The sequence below is a fragment of the Cavia porcellus genome, unplaced genomic scaffold (genome assembly GCF_034190915.1).
Source record: "Cavia porcellus strain 051 isolate PalLab524CR breed Dunkin Hartley unplaced genomic scaffold, mCavPor4.1 scaffold_1, whole genome shotgun sequence".
Classification (NCBI taxonomy): Eukaryota; Metazoa; Chordata; class Mammalia; order Rodentia; family Caviidae; genus Cavia; species Cavia porcellus.
Window position 1 is genome coordinate 179076973 of NW_026947484.1, and position 21710 is coordinate 179098682.

Here is a 21710-nt window from a genome sequence, read left to right on the forward strand (position 1 = left end):
TGAATCAGTGAGGTTAAAAAGACCCTAAGGGACTTTGACTAAATGGGAAGCCTGTCCCTGTGGTCAGAAGGCACTGGCGTAGAGGTGACATAATGTCATTGGTAGCCATCTGTGCTGAATACATTGCTAAGTGTTTCGTATCCATATTTCTCTGATGCAGCAGGCTTTATGGTGAGTGCCAGAGGGTGTGCATGGCTTGGAAATATGGCAATGGCCTTTCTACTCTGGCCAAGTATCCATTTCATCAGCATAGCCAGTGATCTTCCTCAACCCTGGAGTCCTGAACTCCAGGAGGCTGTACCTTTAGGCCACGTAGCCCAGCAGGAGATGTCAGGGTGTTTATTGCTAATGAGATGAAAGCATTGTGTCATGTCTGGAAGCATTAATTCACTAGAGAGATTTTCTCCAAAGGCCACTGACACATTATTGCCAGCTTGTGTGCTGTCCAGAATGATTAGAGGCTAAGGCACGCATGTCACCATATCCTCCACCCCTGTGTAATGGAGTCAGCACAGCACTTACAAGTCCCACTCTAGCTGAGCCTTTTGCATCACCCAAAGCAGAGACAGACAAGAATAAAATCAGCTACCTACAAGCCTTTCTTGGGGACATTACCCACCTAAGCTGAGCCATAACAGTAATTTAACTTCCAATCGTTATGGCAGTACAAATGAACAACAGACTCTGAAGCCTTATACACACACACACACACACACACACACACACACACACACACACACAGAGGAGCCCTTGTCATATAGCTCTTGCCAGCCTATTCGTCCTCCCCAGGCCCACTTCCGGGTAAATGCTGTAGCCTGCTGCCTGCTGTCTGCTCCAGCCCAGCTGAGCCGCCCACCCTGGGCTCTGTGGGTAGGAGTAAAATGTGTTGTGTTTCCTCCCATGCTTGAGCCTTGTGGAACATCTTGCTGCAGCTGTCCTTGAATTAATGATGCCTCCTGAGTTGTGATACAGTGGCCCTGCATGGAATCTGTGCTTTTGTGGAATAAATTTATAGCAGATTGGAAAATTATTCTAAATAAAAGGTGAAAAAGAAGGAAAGAAATCATTTGTTTTGTGCTTGTGGTTCCCCCCCCCCCTTGGAACAATCTTGTTTTGCAGATAAGACATCCAGACACAGAGCAGTTAAATGACTTGTCCAGGGTCACACAGCTAATACAGGGTGGAATTGGGATTCAGGCTGTCCTCTGCCTGAGCTGTTTCTGTCCCCCTCCACAGTGAGGGGGTCCCTGGTCCCTGGAGCGAGACCAGGCTGCAAAAGGTGTAGAATAATGAAGTATCAGAATCTCCAGCAGATTCTTGAAAGATAGGCGTGCTGCCTCAGAATGGTATACTAGACTCCACTTACGCCTGTTTTAGTGAAGTAAAGGAGAGTAAAAGGCTAGCCTGTTCCCCGTCAGAACACATCAGGATACATTGTCTCTGTCTGGCTTTTCCCACCACTGTTGATGACATCAGTGGCAGTGTTAGTCCTGTCCTGTCCTGTCCAGACATAGGATGGTATTGCTTTACTGTGTACCTTGAATGGCCTTTCCAGCTTCCTAGTTTCATGGTGACCTCTTGGGCAGAAGTCAATAGAGGCCTCTGCCCTTGGGAAACCAGCCCTAATATTTCAGAGCAAACATTTTTTCCAGAGCAGAATCTCCATTTGTGCCCTTGTCCAAGGTACCAAGCTACTGCTCGACCTGATCTGGCTCCCCTAGTATTAGGAGTACAAGTGAGGGGCTGTAGGCAGATGAGGAGACATTTGCCAGGTCTCTGCTGTTTGCCAGACATTGTCTTGTACAGTCCTCTGTGGTCCTGCTGAGTTTGGTATTACTACTTCCCTGTGTGCACAGGGACATTTTATCCACTACTGCAACCAGCTGGAGTCCCGCACCTGAAGGATGGACTGTGGGATTGTGATCCTCAGAAGCCCGGGCTGGCTGAGTGTGGCCTAACAGAGTGATGAAAAGGAATGCTGAGTACATAGTGCATGGTGTCCTTGGAGGTAGTTGCTCATGTGCACTTGGTTCATTGGTGGATTTGATGTGTGGAGCAGAAGTTTCTCCTAGTGTGTTTCCTGGCTTGGCCACATCAGTGTCCTCTAAGAACTCGTTAGAAATGCAGATTCTGAGCCTTATTCCATACCTATAGGTTCAGAAACTGGGTGTGGGGCCCAGCAATGTGTTTTAATCACCAGGTGATTCTGACGCTTCTCAAGTTCAGAAACTATTGCTGTAGATTAGTGCTTTTTGCAGGCAAGTGAGTACCTGGGCTCAGGCATCTTCTAAAGAGCAGGTTAGGGGGTTTTAGGTGAGCTCTGAGCCTGCATCTGGAATAGACTTCCAGGTGATGTCTGTGTGTGCTGGTGCATAGACCACTCTTAGCGTAGCCAGGTATTGGAAGACACTGTGGACAGTTTTCCTTATATTCTGGGATCTGCAGTGGTGGCATGAGCAATAGGTTTTCCTATTCATATCCTGTGTCACCTGCGTCCTGGAGCCTCCATTTCAATGCATGACTTGGCAAGAGCAAGGAGCATGCAGCCCACTTGGGGCATTTGGCTGGGATGGCTCGCCTGGCTGCTTCTCCTTTCTGCACAGCCGGCTCCCTCCCAGGTTCTGCCTGATTTGTCGCAATTGCTCCTGCAGTGCTCTCATGCTTCCTCCTTCCCTCCCTCCTTCCCTTCCTTCTTCCTCGCCTTGTTCTTCCCCTGGATTCTGCATGTACTGAATTCTTGATCCATCCTCTCCAGCACTGCAGCCCCTAAAGTGCTGCTCTGACCTGCCCTAATGAGAGCCTGGTGCGATGGGTGTTTCTGGGCAGATCCTCATTCCCTGCAATTCCCTTTTATTGCAAATGCAAGGCTCTACTGCTTCTCAGGGAAAATGTAATTGGGCTTCCCTGGGTGGTAAAAAATAGTTGGGAGAAAGATAGTAATAACTGAGATGATGGTGTACTGCACAATGGGGAGGGCTTTAGAATGATTCTTGGGGGTTTTGAGAGTACATATTCCTACCAAGTGAGGGTTCAGTCCTGAAGAAAGAAGACAGTTGTACATCAGGGGGTACCTGTGCTTCATAATCATGCAAAATGCCTTTGGACTCAGTTACAGCAATAACGGAAAGTGCTCAGTGTCTCCTGTTTTCTTCCCTTTTATGGAACATGCAGCAGAGCTTGGGGAGTGTGAACTTCCGGAACACACACCAGAGCTTGTGTCTGAATTTCGGTTCATTCCAAATCAGACAGAAGCAATGGAATTTGATATCTTCCAGAGATGGAAAGAGTGCAGGTACCTTGATGTGACCACCTAGCCTTCTGATCTGTTTATTTCTTTTGTCCTGTGTGTTTGTCAGATTCTTTTGTCTACCATAGAATTGCTCAGCTGATGACTGTAAAACTGTATCCTTGTCTCATAGCTTCTCTCCTGTGCTCCCCTCCTATTCTCTCTAAGGCCCACATGTCATCTCTTCTGAGAGATGTACAGCAGGAACCAAGCCATGCTATTTTTCTCTCTCTAAAATACAAAGCCACAGTCTGATTTGCTTGTCACTGCCAATAATGCCACCATGGCCCGGGTGACACCTTGGCTGTGGGTAGTAGAAGGCACTGCCCTGAGACACACCCACACACCTGCGCTCTGGGAACCTTGTCCCAAACCTTTTAGAGTAAACCTTTTAGAAATGAGGTTGGAATATCCCTAACTGCAATATATGGAACTTTTTGAATGTTGACCGAATGACACATTGGGAAATTCCACACCTGACTTTGTGGGACAAGCTGTAGTAAAATGCAGGGACATAAAAAAAATAGGGCATAAAAATACCGTGGGGCTATGAATATAAGATATATGTTAACATGAACGAATTTCATTTAAGACTTGGGTCTCATCCCCTAGATATCTCATTATCTATATGCAGGTATTCCCAAATCTGAAAAATACCTGACATCAGAAGCACTCTGGTCCCAGCATTTTGGATAAGGATTACTCAACCTGTAACCCTGTTGTATAGCAGCATCACAGTTGAGGCCCATGCTGTACAGCATTGTATCTCAGGAAATGTGGTCATCATGTCTAAGCCAGCCATGTCCTTTATTTCCCTGGTTTCCCTCTGTGGTCACCAGCTCTATCGGATGCTTTTAAGCCCGGACTGCTGACACTGCCTTTCCCTCTGATTTCCCAGAGACTGACCTGCTCACCTCTTGTCCCTCTTCTTAAAACACTGCTCATCCTGAGTCACTCTTGGCCTTGGAGCTTAGTGTGGCCTCAGTTGTCCCACAGTCCTTCTGAAAAGCCCATGTCTTTATTTTAATGGAAGATGACATGGAAGCATTCTTACTGTATAATATTCAAACAGTGTGGAAATGTCTTGCTGTAAAGTCATCCCACCCCCTCACACACACTGTAGCTTTCCTTCCCTGTCTGATACTATTGGTAATGATCTGCTGTATATCCTTTCTTCTTTTCTATATACATTTATATATTCTCTACAAAAAAAATACAGTATACAGTTTTCTGTGATTTCTCTATTCGTTAACAGTATGTTTTTAGACCTTTTCCTGTCAATCTGTACCTGCTCCCCTCATTGCTGTGTTGTCATAGTACTGCTGTGGTCCAGCGTGCCCTGTGAGTCTTCCCATCCTGGTTCACATATATTTCCACTGGTTTTTTGAAGGGGAAAGAGCCCTGCCCAGGCGGAACTCTCCTATCTGAATAAAGCGAAGTGGCTGGAAATGTATGGGGTAGACATGCACGTTGTCAGGGTAAGAACTGCATCTGTTTAAGTAATTTGACTTTGTTATTACTGAAAAAAATACATAAACGTTATGCCGACTAAGTAACTTGTGGTGAGGAAACTGTTTTTGCATTCTGCTCTGTGACGACCTGTTAGAACCCTCTACCGACTGTCACTTCGTTTGTTTGTAGGGAAGAGATGGCTGTGAATATTCTCTTGGACTGACCCCGACAGGCATATTAATCTTTGAAGGAGCTAACAAAATAGGCTTATTCTTTTGGTAATTTAGTTTTGTCTAATATTAAAAATGTCTTTTCCTATTTTGTGGTGGAAGTCTATGTGATGGATGATTATTGAGGGGTACTTGCAACACCCAGATTTGTTTTAAAACCACACCTTCCTATTGTCATTGTGGGTTTGTGGCATTTACACTGAATCTCCTGAAAAATCACATTTAAATGAATGAATGATTTTTTTTTCTTAGCCAATCTAAGCTTTAAAAGTAGAAAGAAAACTTCTGTTTGATGTGTGAATTCTTTTACTGCAGACTGTGCTTTTTTAAAATGCTTTTTCTCTGACCAGGCCTAAAATTACCAAAATGGATTTTAAAAAGAGCAAACTGACCCTTGTGGTGGTGGAGGATGATGACCAGGTAGGCCGTGTTCCCATTTGCCCTTCTTGCTGTGAATCACCCTGCATCAAAGGATGGACGCTCCCACGAGGACCTTTGCTTGCTGTCTTAGGGACGTGAGCAAGAGCACACCTTTGTGTTCCGGCTGGACAGCGCCCGCACCTGCAAGCACCTGTGGAAGTGTGCAGTGGAGCACCACGCTTTCTTCCGCCTGCGCACACCAGGCAACGGGAAGGCCAGCAGATCCGACTTCATCCGCCTGGGCTCCCGCTTCCGGTTCAGGTGGGCGGCCCTGGCTCCAAGACAGATGCAGTGGCTGCTCTTTTTTTTTTTCAAAAGAGGAAGATGGAGCAGTTGACTGCGGTCTAGAGATCTGGGTTGTATGCTCTGTGCCTACTGCTTTCTTAAGGTCTGACTTCAGACAAGCCACCTGAGCTCTTTTGACCTCCATGTCCTCATTGATAAGATGGAACTCATACAGAATGAGGATCCTAATCCAGAATGCTTGGGACCAAAAGTGTTAGGGATTTTAGAGCTTTTCAGCTTTCAGAATACTTGCATAGCTGATACTTGATTCTGTAGGTATTTGAGTGTTGCTTCTCAGACAGTTTGGATTTGGGAGTATTTGAGACTTTGATGTTCCTCTATAATAACAGTATTGTTAATGGCTGATCTGAAGCTAGAGCTGTGCTATCCAGTATAATAGCCACTAGCTACATGTAGCTATAATCTAAATTAATGAATATTTAGTAAATTTAAAATGTAGTTCTTTGGCCTTACAAGTCATATGTCAAGCCCTTGCTAGCCCCAGGAGGCTAGTGGCTACCTGTTGGGCAGGGCAGAGTACATAGCATCATCACAGAAGTTTTCTGTTATCTAGCACTGCCCTAGAGTGCTATTGTGTACCCACTCTTTTTTTTTTTTTTTTTTTTTTTTGGTACTGGGTATTGAACTCATGACCTTGTGCTTACCAGGCAAGTGCTTGAGCCACTGAGCTCAATCCCCGTGTACCCACTCTTAATCCATGAAGCAGCCTTAGTAACCTAGATTGATTAGCCCCATTCTACAGACTCAGGAACCAAGGCTCAAGCTCACACACAACCAGTAAGTGGTAGTGTAGAGATAGAGATTCAGCCCAAGAGCCTGGCTCTTATATTTCTAACCATTGCTATGTTTATTTTTCCATGCCAATGTCAAGAAATTTGGTAGCACTTAAGAATGAGAATAGAGGTCTCTGTGTGTGTGTGTGTGTGTCTGTGTGTGTGTGTCTGTGCGTGTTTGTGTGATTACATGTGTATGACCCAGGGCAGGCTCAGTAAATATTTGAATCTGAAAAGATAGAGAGCTTATTCAGATATGTTTTGCTTACCATCTTAAAACTATGTTGGAAGTCTCCTGAGTGTTTACTAAAAGTGAGCCTGTGTGGCCTCATTTGGGGCTTTGGTAATCAGGGTATGTGAGTGTGTCAAAAGCCTGATATTGGACATTTAAGCCCACCCCAACAGCTGAATTTTGAGGCACACATGCAGGTCTGAGAATCTTGGTTACAACAGATGAAACTTTCCATGGTTTCGTAACCTCTGCCCACACATGGCGTGTCCCTGAACTCTGTTTAAAATGCCAAAAGATTTGCTCATTTCAAATATATCTACAGTGCAAGGAAAAGGGTGTGCACTTCTGTTTAAAGAAGTGTTTTGTTTGAATATATTTTTAAATGCTCCGAGGGGTGAGGGAGACCATGTCCTTTTTGAAAAAAGAATTGAATTACAGGGATCCCAGAGGATGGAAATGTCAGAGCTGCCGAGGTCCGAGGAGCCGCTCCACGGTCTGCTGATACCCATGGAGTGAGGGAGGACAGGCAGGGTGCTTGCCCAGGCAGCCTCCCCTCTTCTAGGAGGAAACTCCTGAGATTTGGCCTAGACCTGGTGTCCTCTGCTCTTCAAGGAGAAGCATTAGAAGGAAGGGAGCTTGGAGATGAGGCTGCCCCTTGAAGGCACTGAGAGGGGTAGCAAGTGGCTCCTTCCAGCTGATAAGTCATTAACCAAGAAGACCTAGGGTGGCACAGTGAGGGTACATCAGCAAAGACCGGAGCCCCTCCTGGAGGCTGCAGCTGAGTGTCACAGTGGTTGAATGCTGGAAAGCCTTATGAACTAAGTAATAGTTCCGTTGGTGTGGCAGGGAAAGGCAAGGTTTAGTTAAGAGGCCACTGGTAACAGCCTCCAAGAGTCGAGTTAAACATCTACTCAGTGTGTTCTATGAAAGGGTATTTGTGTGCTAATCAGTGTTCTCTTAGTCAAATATTCCAAGTACTCAGACCTGCTTGGTTTGTGCAACCAAGTGGCTGGTCCTTAAATTGCAGGCTTTATCCTTTGGTGGAAATACCTGCCTTTATAATACGTTCTGGCTTGGCAAAGCAGATTTTATTTCCAAATAGAAGGCTTAAACTTAGTATGTCTCTTTACCATATGAGTTCAAGCGTGGGCAAAGTATACACTGGAGCTCTTGAAAATAAACGTTCACTTCCAAGTAGGTGTGACTTGTTGAGATTCCAATATTGGTAACATGCAATCAAATATTTGCTTCACAGTGGGCGGACAGAATATCAAGCTACACATGGCGCCAGGTTACGAAGAACCAGCACCTTTGAGCGGAAGCCCAGTAAACGTTACCCATCTCGGAGACATTCCACATTCAAAGGTTGTGTGGTTTTCAGCTACCTCTGTGTTTTATAGTACAGACTAATGGGTTTAAGGACCAAGGAGCTGGTTTAAGGACCAAACACCTTGTGAAAGAATGTGCTATAGTTCTGCTCCTTCATTCTACAGCCTTAGGGAAAGAACAGGCTATCCTTTTGGTGGAACTGGTCCTTTTCTCCCATCCTTCTTTCTTTACTGTTTCCCCATTGCATGTACTCATTGGCTTCCCTTCTTATCTAGCATTTTAGATATGTGCCTCTTTTCCACACCCTGGGACCTCAGCATTGTCATAGCTGAACCCCTTTCCTGCCTTGAGAAGGTGCTCTGTCCCTTCCCTCCAGCACCTTGTCATTTCTGCTGGGGACCTTAGGCTCATGCCAACCGGCAGATGCAAAACTTACAGAGACTTGGTTCAGGTCCCCATAGTCAGTCCACACACACCCATCTGTGAATGTAGCCAGGTCCTGAGATCCTGTTGCTCTCCCTCCTGGGAGCTGCCTGAATCTTCTCTCTTTGCCATAGCTTACACCTGTGTGGGGACCAGAATCAGCACACACTCGGTCAGTGAATGAACAAATCCAGCTCATATCTGTTTAAACCCAGCCTTCAAAGCCCGTGTCATATCTCTTCTTTCTCCATACCAGATGGCTTCTCCATCCAGGACACGTAGGTTAGCATTAAGCTGTTCATTTAGAGCAGGGCCTCTCACTCTCAGCTCCTCCTCACTCTTCTTATCATTTATTTGTGACCATTCCATATATTATTCTTGCACGGCTCAGGACTTAATGGGCTACCACAGAACCCTGCTCCTCTGCTTACCCTTCTGGAATATTTAGCCTTTGTTGCCCTTGTTTCCTACCTTTATAAACCAGCAGCACAGCAGCAAGGTAGCCAGGAAGCCTTAGTAATTCTCAGGTGCTTTAGAGAAGGAAAAATTGCCCAGAGCCCAGAAAAAATGTGGCCTGGTCTTTGAGAACTGCTGGAAAGGCAATAGGATAGGTTGATGAAGGGTGATGGCAGCTATGGAGGAGTGACCGTGGCCCCAGTGGGGGTGAGAACTCCTCCTGTCCCCAGGCTGTCACATCCTTCAGCAAACATTCATGAGTGTGTTGTCCCTTACATTTGTCTAACAACAGACCAGTAAAGGAAGCATTTTCCAAAGATAAAAGGTCGAGTTTGGAGCCGGAGGTGGGCTCCCAGTCCCTCCCCGTGTGTGTAGGCACAAAGGGAACAAGCCCTGCATGGCTGTCGCAGAGGGAGTGGGCAGCCGTGGCTTGACCCCATCGGATATCTTGGAGCTATTCCAGACTCCTGGTTCTGTGATTCCCATCCACTCTTCTTTCTGGTCTCCAGCTGCTTTTTGTCATCTTTATTTCACTGACATTTTTTTCTAGCCAGAGTCCTAGCATCTTCTTTTGAAGGTTTTAAGGATTTTCTCTGCCATAGTCTTTTTAAAAACACAATGGTAAGGGGAAAAGGAGGCATAGATGAAAAAACACCTTATCTTCTCAGTGCTTCTTGTCTGAAGAAAGCATGACTCAAGACTACGTGCTTCTAGAGAGCAATGTCCATCTGTCTCGGGTCTGATCCCTGTCGAGTCTGTATCCCAGCGTCATGGCCCTGGGAACCTGCTTGTGGAAGGACTGCCCAGGGAAGTGAAGGAAGGGACAGATCATCCACAGGAGAAAGATAGCCGGTGCAGGTCCGCCTAGAGTGCAATAGGGATTGTTCTGTGATGTAAGAAGTCAGAGAAGTCTCTTTCCCAGTCACTGCCTGTCTTTGGTGGAAGTTTATAGCTTCCAAATATGTCCTAACTTTCTTTTTCCTTTACAGCAAGCAACCCAGTGATAGCCGCACAGCTCTGGTGAGTGCCCCCAACTCTGGAGTACAACTGTCCTGATTACCATGTTTATTTGCTTTGTTGATTTGTTTTTCTTAAGACAATTAAATCAGAATGAGTCACCTGATTTTTCTTTTTCTTTTTTGCTGCCTGCCTATACTGTCCTCCTGGTTTTCAATAAGTGCACAACAGAATGTTCCAAGACAGATTGTTTTTCTGGAAAACACAGCTGCTCTATTTGAGTAATATTGTGCTTTGTATAGTGTGACAGTGGTGATAAGGGTGATAACTGCGTGTGTGGTTCACAATGCTGACAGCGTGTGGGGCAGTGTTGGGGAAGGAAGGCCACGCTCCTGAGCACAGCCTAGAGGAGAGCAGGGCTTGCTCTATGTCACGCAGGTGTTACTTGTGTGTCTGAAGCCATGAAATACCTTCACTGAAATTCCTGGGGGGAAAAGAAGTTGTCACAAGACTGAAAATCTCCAGCCTAGGAGTCAGCAAACTTTCTGGAAAGGCAGATAGGAAAGCATCTGACTCTGCAGGCTCTGCTGTCACCTCCCCAGCTGTTCAGTCCATAGCACTGCAGTAGCTGTGGACAATAAGAAAATGAATGAAATAAAATTCTGTTCATAAATACCAGGAGGCCAGGTTTGCCCCCATGGCGGCGTTGGGAAATGCAGTTTATTGCCCAGATGTTCTTGATCTTGCCTGTGCACTGGAATCACCTGATGAGCTCTGAAATGTACCGCTTGGCCATACCCTGGGTCAAGTAGATCAGCTGTGGTCAGGCATGGAACCTGGGCTTCTGTTTTTCAAAGCTCCCCAGGTGAGTCTGTTGTGCAGCCCAGGTGAAAGAGCTACCATCCTTCCTGACATATCCCTCGCTGTCTCTCTGTGCTTTTCCTGTGTGAGTTTCACTTCTTGTCTGTCTTGCAAGAGAGCCACAGATTTGAGTTGTTTGGCCCTTGGTCTGATCTCCAGGTACTGGCAGGTCGCCCATTTACCTGAGGCACAGGTCTCAAGACTTCTGGGGAAGGCGGATTTGAGATGGGCACTCTCAGCTGAGAAGTTGCAGTCGGGCATTTGGTGGTGCATGACATCCCAGGAACCCTCCCTGCTGGCACCAGCTTTACATTGACCCAGCTGTAGGGCCTTTAGCTTTCTTTGGGCCTTTTTCTTATTTCCAACCAAGGAGATAAGGTAGTGTTTCCCCAACATTTTTAGTGTCTAATTTTCACACCCCAGAAGAAGCCTGACATATTGTAAAAGCCAAAGCAGCAAATTAGAGGAAATTGAGTGGGGAGGAATAATCCAGCCCTAGCCCTTACCCCAGGCAGCTCAAGTACCTTAAAGAAACATCCACTTTAGAGAACAGAACTGGCCTCTCGTGTCTCTGCTGGGAGCTCAGCCTCACCTGTCTGGTTCCAGTCTGTGTTGGCAGTGCCATTCTGTCAGTGTTTTTCCCTCTGAGTGTTATGTATTCTGGGCCTCTAAAGAAGGAACTGCAGGGTGCTGTTGAACTGCTCTCTCTGCCCTCCTGGAGTGGGAAGAAGTTGTAGTGTGTCATGTGGGTCAGTTGGAGGTGTGCAGGTGTGCCCTATATCTAGGATCTGTAGTATTTGTACCTTTCTTAGCCAGTCCTTTGTCTTGCTCTTAATTCTGGAGGTTTGCAAGTTATAGTTTCTGGCCTTTGCTCTTTTAGGAAGAGATTGTTTTGTTTGTATTGCCCTAACAAAGTGACATTTTCCTCTTAGCATCTAATAGTTGGGAATGAAAACAAACTTTAAAAAGGAAAAAAAAAAAAATGCCCAGTATACCCTTTAGGAACAAATGCACTAATAACCACCTTTCGCAGCTGTTCGGTTGCTCTTCACAGCCTGTGGGATCCTGGGGTGAGCAGGATTGCTGTGGGAGCCATGGACAAAATTGTGCTCTGAGCTGCAGAGGTGCTACCAGAAAAATAGCACCTCACAGAACACCTAAACTACCCGCGAGATCCAGCCCCGAGGTGCTGGCCCAGAGCCTAGTTCAGCAAGTACTAGCTGTATCCAGAAACTGGAACACAGAGCCATTTAGACCCCAGGCAAGGCTCAGAAACAATAACAGTTCCCTCTCGTTGTTGCAAAAGCAATAAACCTTGATTTCAAGCACACCATCCTACCAACAGTGATTGCCCAATGATTGCGCCTCCTTTGTGGGTTTAGTTTACCCCAACCTATTCTCTGTGTTTTTCCCCCTCTGGGATGGTAATTCTGTCAAAATAGAAATGTCCACAAGAAGCTCCAAAGCTTTTCGCAGAGCCTTCAGGAGCTAGCTTGGCTTGATGAAAGAAGATTGGCTTTGGGATTGAGTGGATATTGATTGAATCCAGCCCCAGCTCTGAAACTGGCTGATGAGTGACCCTGAGTAGGTTTCCTAATTCTCTGTTAGGCAACATGTTCTTTTTATCTGTAAAATGAGGTGCTAGGAAGCATTATTGACCTCACAGGCTTGTGGTGTATGGATTAAATAGTGACAGATGTGAAGTCCCCAGGACAGAGCTTTGTGTGACTATTCCATGGTGGTAGTCGCATCCTTAGTGGCATAGAGAAGAACGAGGGGCCCTGCAATGCCTGAGGGTCTGTGAATTTCTCTCCATCTGGAAGAAGTTCTGCTCACAACCAGGCTTCCTAGTTTTGTGGGGCTGCCAAGGACTGCCAGGGAGGGCCTGCGGTGGGTGCTGAAACTACTTGGTATGCACAACTGAAAGGGCCTCCTTTCTGCCCCTAAAATATAACATCGCAGCTGCGTTTTGAGATATTACCTTGTGTTTGTATTTGTGAGCTTTAAAGTTATGAATGAAAGTTGCTGTTTGTGAAATAAATCCTCAGTAATGTAAAGTTACAATTTCTTTTTTTTTTTTTTTAAATTTTAGCTCTAAAACAAATCCTGACGTCCATAATTACCAGGTGAGATCCTACTTTTAAACATCCTTAAAGCTTTAAATTTTCCTTAATGAAGAGTCTTCAGGGTTTGAAGGAATAATACATATTTTTTGAGAAAACAGTAAGAAGAGACCTCTTCCCTCCTGATCCCTCCTTCCTTTTGGTCATCTGAACTGTGTGTTTTTCTTCACCCTGTCAACTGACACGTGTCAGGGACATCCACTTAAGTTTGTAGGTGGTGAAACGTGATCTCTTAGTGGAATTCAAATGAGCTAGCTTTTGTGAAATGTGTCCTCAGCCTGGTGTACAGGAGTCCCTGGAAACACACTTTCCAGAGAAGATGTTTTAGTGAAATGTTTGGGAATATTGCGTCCTTCACAACTCCCTTGGATTTACAGGGCCCAGTGGAATGTAAAACTGCTAGGAAATCCTGTAAGAACGACACATGGCATTCTAATCCAGTGTTTCTCAAAATACTTTGTGTATCTGTCCTTCCTACCGTAACAAACGAGCCTTGCCTCTTCCTCACCCCCATTAACACCAGCAAAGCAGTGGTTTCTAGAACCTACTTTATAAAACCCATTACCTGCAGAGAGAACACGGGTCTGTTTCCACAGCCGATCTTGCCTCTCACTGCATGCTCACCCCTGCCAAATCTTTTGGAGGCACGCAAGGCTCAGCCTGGGCCAACATTCCCCTTCTAAGCCACTGTGGCAGGCTCTGGCCACTCTCAGCCTTCTGTGCCCTGGCTCTGACTCCTCTGCATCTGTTTCTTACCACTCCGCATTATATACTATATGTTCAGCTCACCAAGACTTGCATAAGTGTTTTCCCCTAGTTTCTTCCTACTCTTTTTTGCTCATGCCCATCTGTTTGGAATATCTCTACCTTCTGACTGTACACTAAAATGCCCCTCCTCTTCCTCACAATTGGAAGCTACTGGCTTCAGTAATTTTCAAGTCTGCTCTGTTAAAACTATCTGACCAATGTTTTTTAAAAAAAAAAGAAAAGCTGGTGTTGGGTCTCACTTCTGAAAAAGTAAACAGAAACTAGGGGTAGGAACTGAGCATTAGTAAAGCTTCAGAGCTCCTAAGGTGGTCTCATGAGCAGCCAGTTGGAGGGCACTGGATGGATAATGTGCACCTTGTTTCCCAGGTGATCAGCTGTTCCTGCCAGCTTCCATGTCTGATGACTTGTAACTGGGGACCATGTGTTAGTCATCTTATCGGTTGCTATAACATAATACTTGATGCTGGGCACCCAATAAGGCAAAAAACAGTTCATTTAGCTCACAATACTGGAGGTTCAAGAGAATGGTACTTGCCTCTGCTCAGCTCTGGTGAGGCCCTTGTGGAGGACGGTATCACTATAGCAGGAGCACATGTGAAAGGAGAGATCGTACGGCAAGACAGTCAAGGTTGGAGGCAGGGCCAAGCTTGCTGTTTTATAACAAGTTACTGTCACTGAAACTCACCAGTGTACTCTAAGTACTGCCTCCATTTCTTTTAAAAGCAGTGCTCACAGAGACCTAATGGCTTCCACTGGTTCCTCCCGTCTTGTATAACACCACACTGGGCCCAGTCCATGAGCTCCGGGGGGATAAACTACATGCACGCCACAGTAGGACACCTCCTGAGTGGGTGTGAGTATCCTCCAAGCTTCCTGTGGTTGTGCGTCACACGAAAGGAAGCTGTTCCAGTAGTGATTTCACTTTGGAGTTTATTCTGATTACCCTCTTGCCTGAGTTTGCATTACAGTAGGCATGAATTCCTTAGATGAGCATGAGAGAGCCCAGTGTGCACTGTGAAGTTTCCAAATTATCTTCTGAAGAATTTGGTGATCATTGACTTCCACATGTGACACCATGTCCTCATGGTGCAGAAATTGGAAATATTTCTACATTTTAAGGAACAACAGTAGAAGTACTTTGACATTAGTACAAGAAGAATCCAGTTTCCATGTCTCTTGCCTGCCTTGAATTCTGCAGTCTTCTGATTAACAGACTGTTTTTGTTGGGGTGTCTTTGGGTGTAACTGGGGTGTTGAATGGGAAAGGAAAGGTTGTTGATGGGTGATCAGTGCTTGAAAAAGAAAAACAAAGCAAAGCAGCTCTGCCCAGTGCTGGACCTGCCCGTCCCCTCTTGCCGGCAGTTGTGTGTTCTCTGCACCTTCTCTGCTTGTAGTGAACTGACAGGCAGTGGTTGTTAAACTCAGATCTGCGGAAACTTAGCTAGACGCTGTTCTTTCCGCGTTATTACAAACCACTGGTCCTCTGCACTTGGCCAGTCTTAGAGGCTTTGTGTCACACCTCGAGGTTTGGGAAAAAATCCACTCAGAAGAGAATGTCCCAAGAAGTGACCTGATCATATCAGAATGCTGGAAGGGCTTACAGGAGGATGGTGTTGCAGCTTTTTATCTTATTCCCAGCACACAAGGTCGGCCAACTGTAGAGGACAGACGACTGTGTTCTTAGTGAGGACACCATTGGCATTTGAGGAGGGACAGGTCTTCATTGTTTAGGACAGTCCCCAAAATTACAGGATATTTAGCTTCGCTTTTCTCTGTCATGGTGACAAATAAAAATGCCTGATGTGTATTTCCAAATATCCCCAAAGGGATATACCTGGCCCAATTGAAAGACCCACCTTAGTTAACATTAAAACTGTTGGCAGTTGAGAATGTGGCTGAATTACCAGAGGAGTTGGAGGAAGATGCTGGAATCTGCTTTTTCTAGCTCTGTCTATAAAGTTTCCTCCTCTGATGAGTCTAATTTGAGTGTGTTTAAAGACAGAAAAGACCAATAGGCCCAACTGTAGGTTATTTTTTTTTTCTTGAAGACCTGGTACATAGAACCTCACTTGGGGTCTTGCTGAATGAATTAGAAGGTCTCGTCTTTGGGCAAATCATCAAAACTGCAGGTTTCTGTATCACTTTAAAGGGATAAATAGGAAGACATTGTGTCAGTGATTCTGAAGCTCTGGTCAGCTCTCAGATTCAGAAGCTGAGATATTTCCTCCAGATTCCTTTTCCCTGCAACCACAGCGTGCCGACAGGCATCTTTGAAGGAGGAAAGGGGTGAGGTTGGGGGACCTAACACAATACAGAATATGCAGGGAGGACATCTTAAATCATGACAATTGAATGAAAAAAATCACAGAGAATTTTCTGTAAGAGAGCAGGCTACTGCTTATTAACCAAAGCACCAGAGAAAGAGGAGGAGAGGGAAATAATTGAAAGATTAATGGTGACAAGATTGTAAGGACTTTAATGTCAGAAGGGCCTAATTTGCCCCATAGCAAGTTTAGCCTTGAGAAACCCGTGGCTTCCTGCAGCGTCTGGAGTTGCTGCCCTCTGCAGGCCAGAAGTGGTAAGGCGGCTGCCACCCAGCTAGGCCCAGCTCGCTCCACCGTCCCTGCCCTGCATCTATTTTCTCATCTTAACCAATGTTTAACTTCCCACCCACCCTCCTTCCTTTCGTCTTGTCCTTCTTCCCCTCCTTTATCTCCCTCCGGTTTTACTAAGATAAGTGCTCTGAGTGGCTCTTCACTTTGTTTGGAGTTACATTTTAGAAAATGATTTTTGTTATTTGTGCCAGGAAGAAAGAGTTAACCCACAGTCCTGCTGCCTTAGTTAGCATCCCCACCCCTTCCTAGTGTGTATGCAGATATAACCATTACGCGTGGTTGTCAGCATTTTTAGCAACAACAAAACATTGTTTTTTGAGGAAAGAAATTGTCTCCTGCTCTCTCCGCCTCTCTGGCACCTGTTTCCCAGGGAGAGGGAAGAGTGCCCATCCCAGCACGCCAGATTCACCCCCCTTGCCAGCAGAGGCTGGCACCTTGCTTCCGGGCCAGCATCCCAGTGCTCCCTCAAGCTTTGTCAGTGGGGGAAACACGATCGTCCTGGGAAAGGTCCACCCCCAGCCAGGGCTTGTTTCAGCCTTTCTGTTCATACCCCTCTTGGCCCTGAGGTGGGCCGCTAACAGAGAAAATGAATGAGAACCATTGAGGCCCAAAGGTCATCTAGTAATCATGTGTGGTATTTTATTTCTAGCCCCAGTACCATCCTAGTGTCCACCCCAGCCAGCCTCGGTGGCACCCTCACTCTCCAAATGTCAGGTAAGTGCTCACGGCCACTTGAGCAAGCTTGGGCTTGAGTTTCTTCTCTGAAAAGTCCCCACTCTACTGAGTGCTGAACTGGAAACCAGTGGCAGAAACAGCTCCAAAGGGTTGTGCCGCGGTGGCAGAGATGAATCATTTGCAAATTGAAGGAAGCCAGCCCCGAGTCTTTATGCAGTAAAAGTGAATTTTTTAAATCATTCTAACCTCAGATATTTTTGGTTTTATATCAGAAATGTTGCTTAAAATTTCAAAGTAACATTTTCCTGTCTCAAGAATTTGTTTACTTAAAATGCGGTTTAAGCTTAGATGTGGTTATTGTGGGTTTTTTCAAAGGTTTTGTTTTAAAGATGGAGGCAGCATTTGTTTGGGTGACAATGGATCTTTTCCCCCTAAACCCAGAGGTAGGCAAGCTTTTTCTGAAAAGATAGCCATTAATTTTGGCGTTGTGGTCACTGTCACAGCGGCTCCATACTGCCATTGTTGCCTGAAAACAACCATAACACATTAAGAGGGCCTGGCTCTGTCCCAGTAAAGCTTATCTATGAAAACAGGGATTTGGCCTGAGGGGTATGGTTGTTTACCAACTGCTGCCCTGGCCTGCACAATCCCTGCTGGATGCTCTGGTCGTTGCTGTGCTGTGGTTATTAGTATGCCTGCAAGTTTTCCATGGCTTGTCCTATGAACGGAAACCTACCTGCAAGATCTTTACTTTAGGTCAGTCTCAATTGATGTTTATGAATCAAGTTATTTCACAAACAGTCGTTGGATTCAGTTTACGTAAAGGTAAGGTCCTGAGCTCCTCAAGAAACCAGGGAAGATTGAGTGATGGAAATAAATCCACCCAGCGCAAGTTCAAAAGAAGTTTTTTGGGGATCTTGTGTATAATTTTATTTTTATCAACATTACGATATTCGTATAACTTTTTAAATCAAGTTCTATTGGTGGAGTGACAATTTCAGATCTTTTACTATTTTTAAAGATAGTTTATTTTCCAGAAAGGTGGGATATTTTTGTTTCTGTTTTTCAATACTAGATATTAAATCCAGGGCTCAGCACATGCTTGTCAAACCCTATCCCTGAGCCCTGTTTTTTATTTTATCTTGAGATGATCTTGCAAAGTTACCAGGCTGGCCTTGAACTGGGACTTCTCCCACCTTGGTCTCCTGAATAATTGGAGTTATAGGCCTGCAACACCACACCATTAACGCCATTTTATAAGATTTGCTATCTAGCGTTGTCTGTTTATTATAGTTTTATTCTGAGGCATGGCCTATCCCAGCTTTCACAAAGGATGCACGAGAGCCCCTGTCAGATGGCCCCATCCCTGGCAGCTTTAGCATCCCCTGAGAACTTGTTGGGAAATGTCTGTCTCCACCCTGCATCAGACTCTCTGGGGTGGGACCTGGCATTTTGTGTGTTACCAAGCTCCCCAGAGATATCCCATGAAAAGAGACTTCATGGGCCCAACACTTCTGACAACTGTTACCCAGTGTGTTTACCTTGCACGATAGTGTGACAAAGGAAACGTTCCACCTTCACCTGCCTTGCCCCAGACTGATTTGACTATCAGACACCTTTGAGACATAGTAGTTTAGCCACTAACTAAACCTTTCCAGTTTGAAGAGCTGATGATTTGTTTCATAGGTTTTAAAACATGGAAGCAGCAAATGCATTCCATCCCATGTGTCAGCCACCCGCAGTCACCACCTTCCCCGTCCATTTCCCTGAGCTTGTGTTGTTTCACTCATTTCTCAGTGTTCTTCCATTCTCCCACTAACCATTCACTCTGCAAACAAAACAGGCCATCCTTTCAGGATGACAAGGCGCACTGGAAAGCACCGGCCAGTGGAGAGGACAGCCATTTTGACTATGTGCACGACCAGAACCAGAAGAACTTAGGAGGGGTGCACAGTGTGACCTATCGGGACAAACTCATGACTGCACTTTGAGAGACCAAAGCATCTGACTTCCAGTCACCATCGTAGTGTCATTGCATTCCATGAGAAGCATCTTGGCATCACATGGACGTGTGTGTGCAAGTCCTTAAGGAAGAGTTTCTAAGAGGTGTTTTCAGCGTCCATGTAAATACTGAAAGATAACCACAATAGCTAGTCCTAATTTACAGTTGACTGCATTCTCCATGAAATGAAGGTAGTTAAAGGCTCAGGAATCATTTCGATATTCTAATTTTAAAATTGGAGTAAAAGTCTATGTTTATCATCTTGCTACATATCTGATAGTCTTTATTATTTAATTAAGGGGAGCAAATAAAACTCAAAGAAGCTTAGGGAGATAGCAGGGCACATAGTGCTATTGCAAAGATTGAGATTCTGAGAGTCCAGCTTCTGCCACTCCGTGACCTTGGATGGGTCATTTCCTCCTCTGTTGGCCTCATTTTCTCACCTTAAAATCATGAGCGGAACCACGGGTCACCAAGGTCCCTTCTGACGCTAAAATTCTGTGATTTATTAAAATTTAAATTCTTTTAGGCTAAGGACATACATTTAAACTATTCATTAAGAAGACCACAACCCCCCCTTCTTTGACAGAAGTTTAATAAAGTATGTAACTTATTAGCTGTTATATTAATATAAGACTTTGACTGTCATCTCTTAAAGAAGTTTAGCAACTTTGAATTTCAGCCTTGGTACTAATCACAAATTGCATAGCATCTGTTCTGATAGAATTTGCTGCTCAAATATAATTTTTAATATCTTAATGATTGGTGCTGCTAACTTGCGTGATTTCAGAAGATACCGTTGTGAATACACACTGTCAGACCTGGGGGTCAGGTTTAACTCTCGACTTCCACCACTGGGGAGCAGCATGCAGTTGAGGTGCACTGAGGGCTCAAGAGAAAGCCTTCGAGTTTGAAGGAGGTCGTGCCAAAGCTTGCTGCAGCACAGGTAGGAGGGGCCCAGCCCCAGTCTTTTTGTAGAACCAGAAAACACTGTTGTCTTAGAGGGCGAAACTTATACCAAATTATTTATTTCCCCATTTTAAGTCATGAGTCAAACAGTTTTTCCTCTTAGTAAGCCCAAGATACTTTTTTATTAGTGTTTTTATGATATCAATTCATTCTTGTGCCACTTTTATATCTATGATTGTAATTTGGCCCATTTTAAGCTCTTAAAACTGTATCGGCATCCTTTGAAATATTTTATTTGATAAACCAATATATTTTGGAGGGAATCAGCTACAATCCCTGCACAGTGGAATTGACCATCCACAAATTCCCTGAGATCTTTGTTTACAGATGTATTCCACTTGAGAAAACGTTTTAATCCTCAGTGTATGTGCTGCATCCAAATAAATGTGTCCCACATCTTCTCATCTTACATTTTTGCAAGTGTATTTCTAAGGAATAAAGATTATTCTTGCTTTTCTTGGCCTCCATCTTCATTTTATTACTTCTTCTGCACAGAAGTCTCACTTGCAGATGATATTGTTGGCTTTTGGAAGTCTGAAGGTGAGCGTTCGGCCAGGTGTTGTGGAGCAAGAGTAGCTCATCTTCTGGGTACAGTGGCTGAGGCACATTCTTCAGTGGGGGCAGCTCCGGGGAAGTCATTGTGCCTGGTCGCACATGCTCAGCAGAATGAAGGCATGACAGTGGGGTTTCCTGATGACAGTCCTGTGGTGAGGGTGGGTGTTTGCCTGGACTGCTTTACTCTTCCTGGCTGGAAAACATCCTAGCCTGTGTCCCTGCTTCCTGAAGATTGTATACACCAGTGGTGGCAGACCTATGGTATGCATGCTGTTGTGTTTTTCTTTTAAAACAAAAGACATTAGTGTAGAATTATTTTTTTCTAAACTAAAACCTCATTATCCAGGTTTAATTGCAGTGTTGGCACTTTGTGATAAGTAAATGGGTTTTGGGTTACAGTGTGGGCACTTGGTCTCTAAAGGGTTTGCCATCACTGGTCTACACTATCAAATACCCTCTAATAAATACCTTTCTGTTTAAGGTAACTTGAATAGACTTGGTTGTCTGCAACCAAGACATCTAAACAGCTTGCACAATTATGGCATCCTAAATGTTAAATCAGGTATACTTTTCAATCCTTAGCGAACCTTTTTCTGTCTGTTACAATTGACAGCTTCAATCTTAACAGACTCCTCTTCTGCCATCCTGTTAAACATCAGTGTCTTCCAAGGGTCTTTCCTCTGCCTACTGCTTTTCTCACTTATAGTCTACTAGAGTCATCTTCTACATGACTAGTGCTGCTGACTTTGAAGCTCGTCATCTCTAACTTGTAAGATTTTTCAGACTGACATTTCAATTTTGACTTCCTGTGTACACAAAACTTCACACAGTAAAAATCAAATTTAATCAACTCTTACCACCATCCACAAAACCCACAACTCTGCTTCCACCTGCATTCTCTTTTACCCGTAGTAAAAATATATACATCATCCACAGTTCTTCTCCCTTTTACCGCCCATATTCAGCAACCCACAGGACTTCAGCTCTGCATTCGTAGGACTCGTAGGTAAGCCTTCCTTCTCTTCTTTCCAACACTGATCTTACAGTAGCATCTTTCCTCTTACTGAATAGTGTCCTTGCTGACCTCCCTGACTCCTGACTAGCTCATTTTCCTCAGAGTGATCTTTGTAAAACACCGTCTGACTGTGCCATTTCAATGCTGAATTTCTGCCAGGGTTCTCCATCATCCGTAGGATAAAATCTAAAGCTCTCTTTCTGAAATCTCCCCACTTTTTGGTATCTGTTCCGTTGCTCTAGCATAGTGGTGGTGGACCTATGG

At 44.9% G+C, this 21710-nt stretch overlaps 1 protein-coding gene across 6 annotated transcripts in view; it reads left to right on the plus strand.

Moving 5' to 3' along the window:
• The window catches only part of Epb41l4b (erythrocyte membrane protein band 4.1 like 4B), a 131044-nt gene that overhangs the window by 56699 nt on the left and 52635 nt on the right, over positions 1-21710 (plus strand). For 5 of the 6 annotated variants that reach the window (XM_063261074.1, XM_063261086.1, XM_063261102.1 and 2 more), the window contains exons 7-15: positions 3172-3292; positions 4677-4764; positions 4928-5016; positions 5319-5388; positions 5480-5649; positions 7955-8064; positions 9897-9927; positions 12818-12851; positions 16880-16944. In XM_063261074.1, coding sequence (XP_063117144.1) covers positions 3172-3292; positions 4677-4764; positions 4928-5016; positions 5319-5388; positions 5480-5649; positions 7955-8064; positions 9897-9927; positions 12818-12851; positions 16880-16944 — 778 coding nt within the window. Of the gene's footprint in view, positions 1-3171; positions 3293-4676; positions 4765-4927; positions 5017-5318; positions 5389-5479; positions 5650-7954; positions 8065-9896; positions 9928-12817; positions 12852-16879; positions 16945-18748; positions 20333-21710 lie in introns of those variants that run through there. The other variant, XM_063261105.1, reaches the window with a different exon arrangement.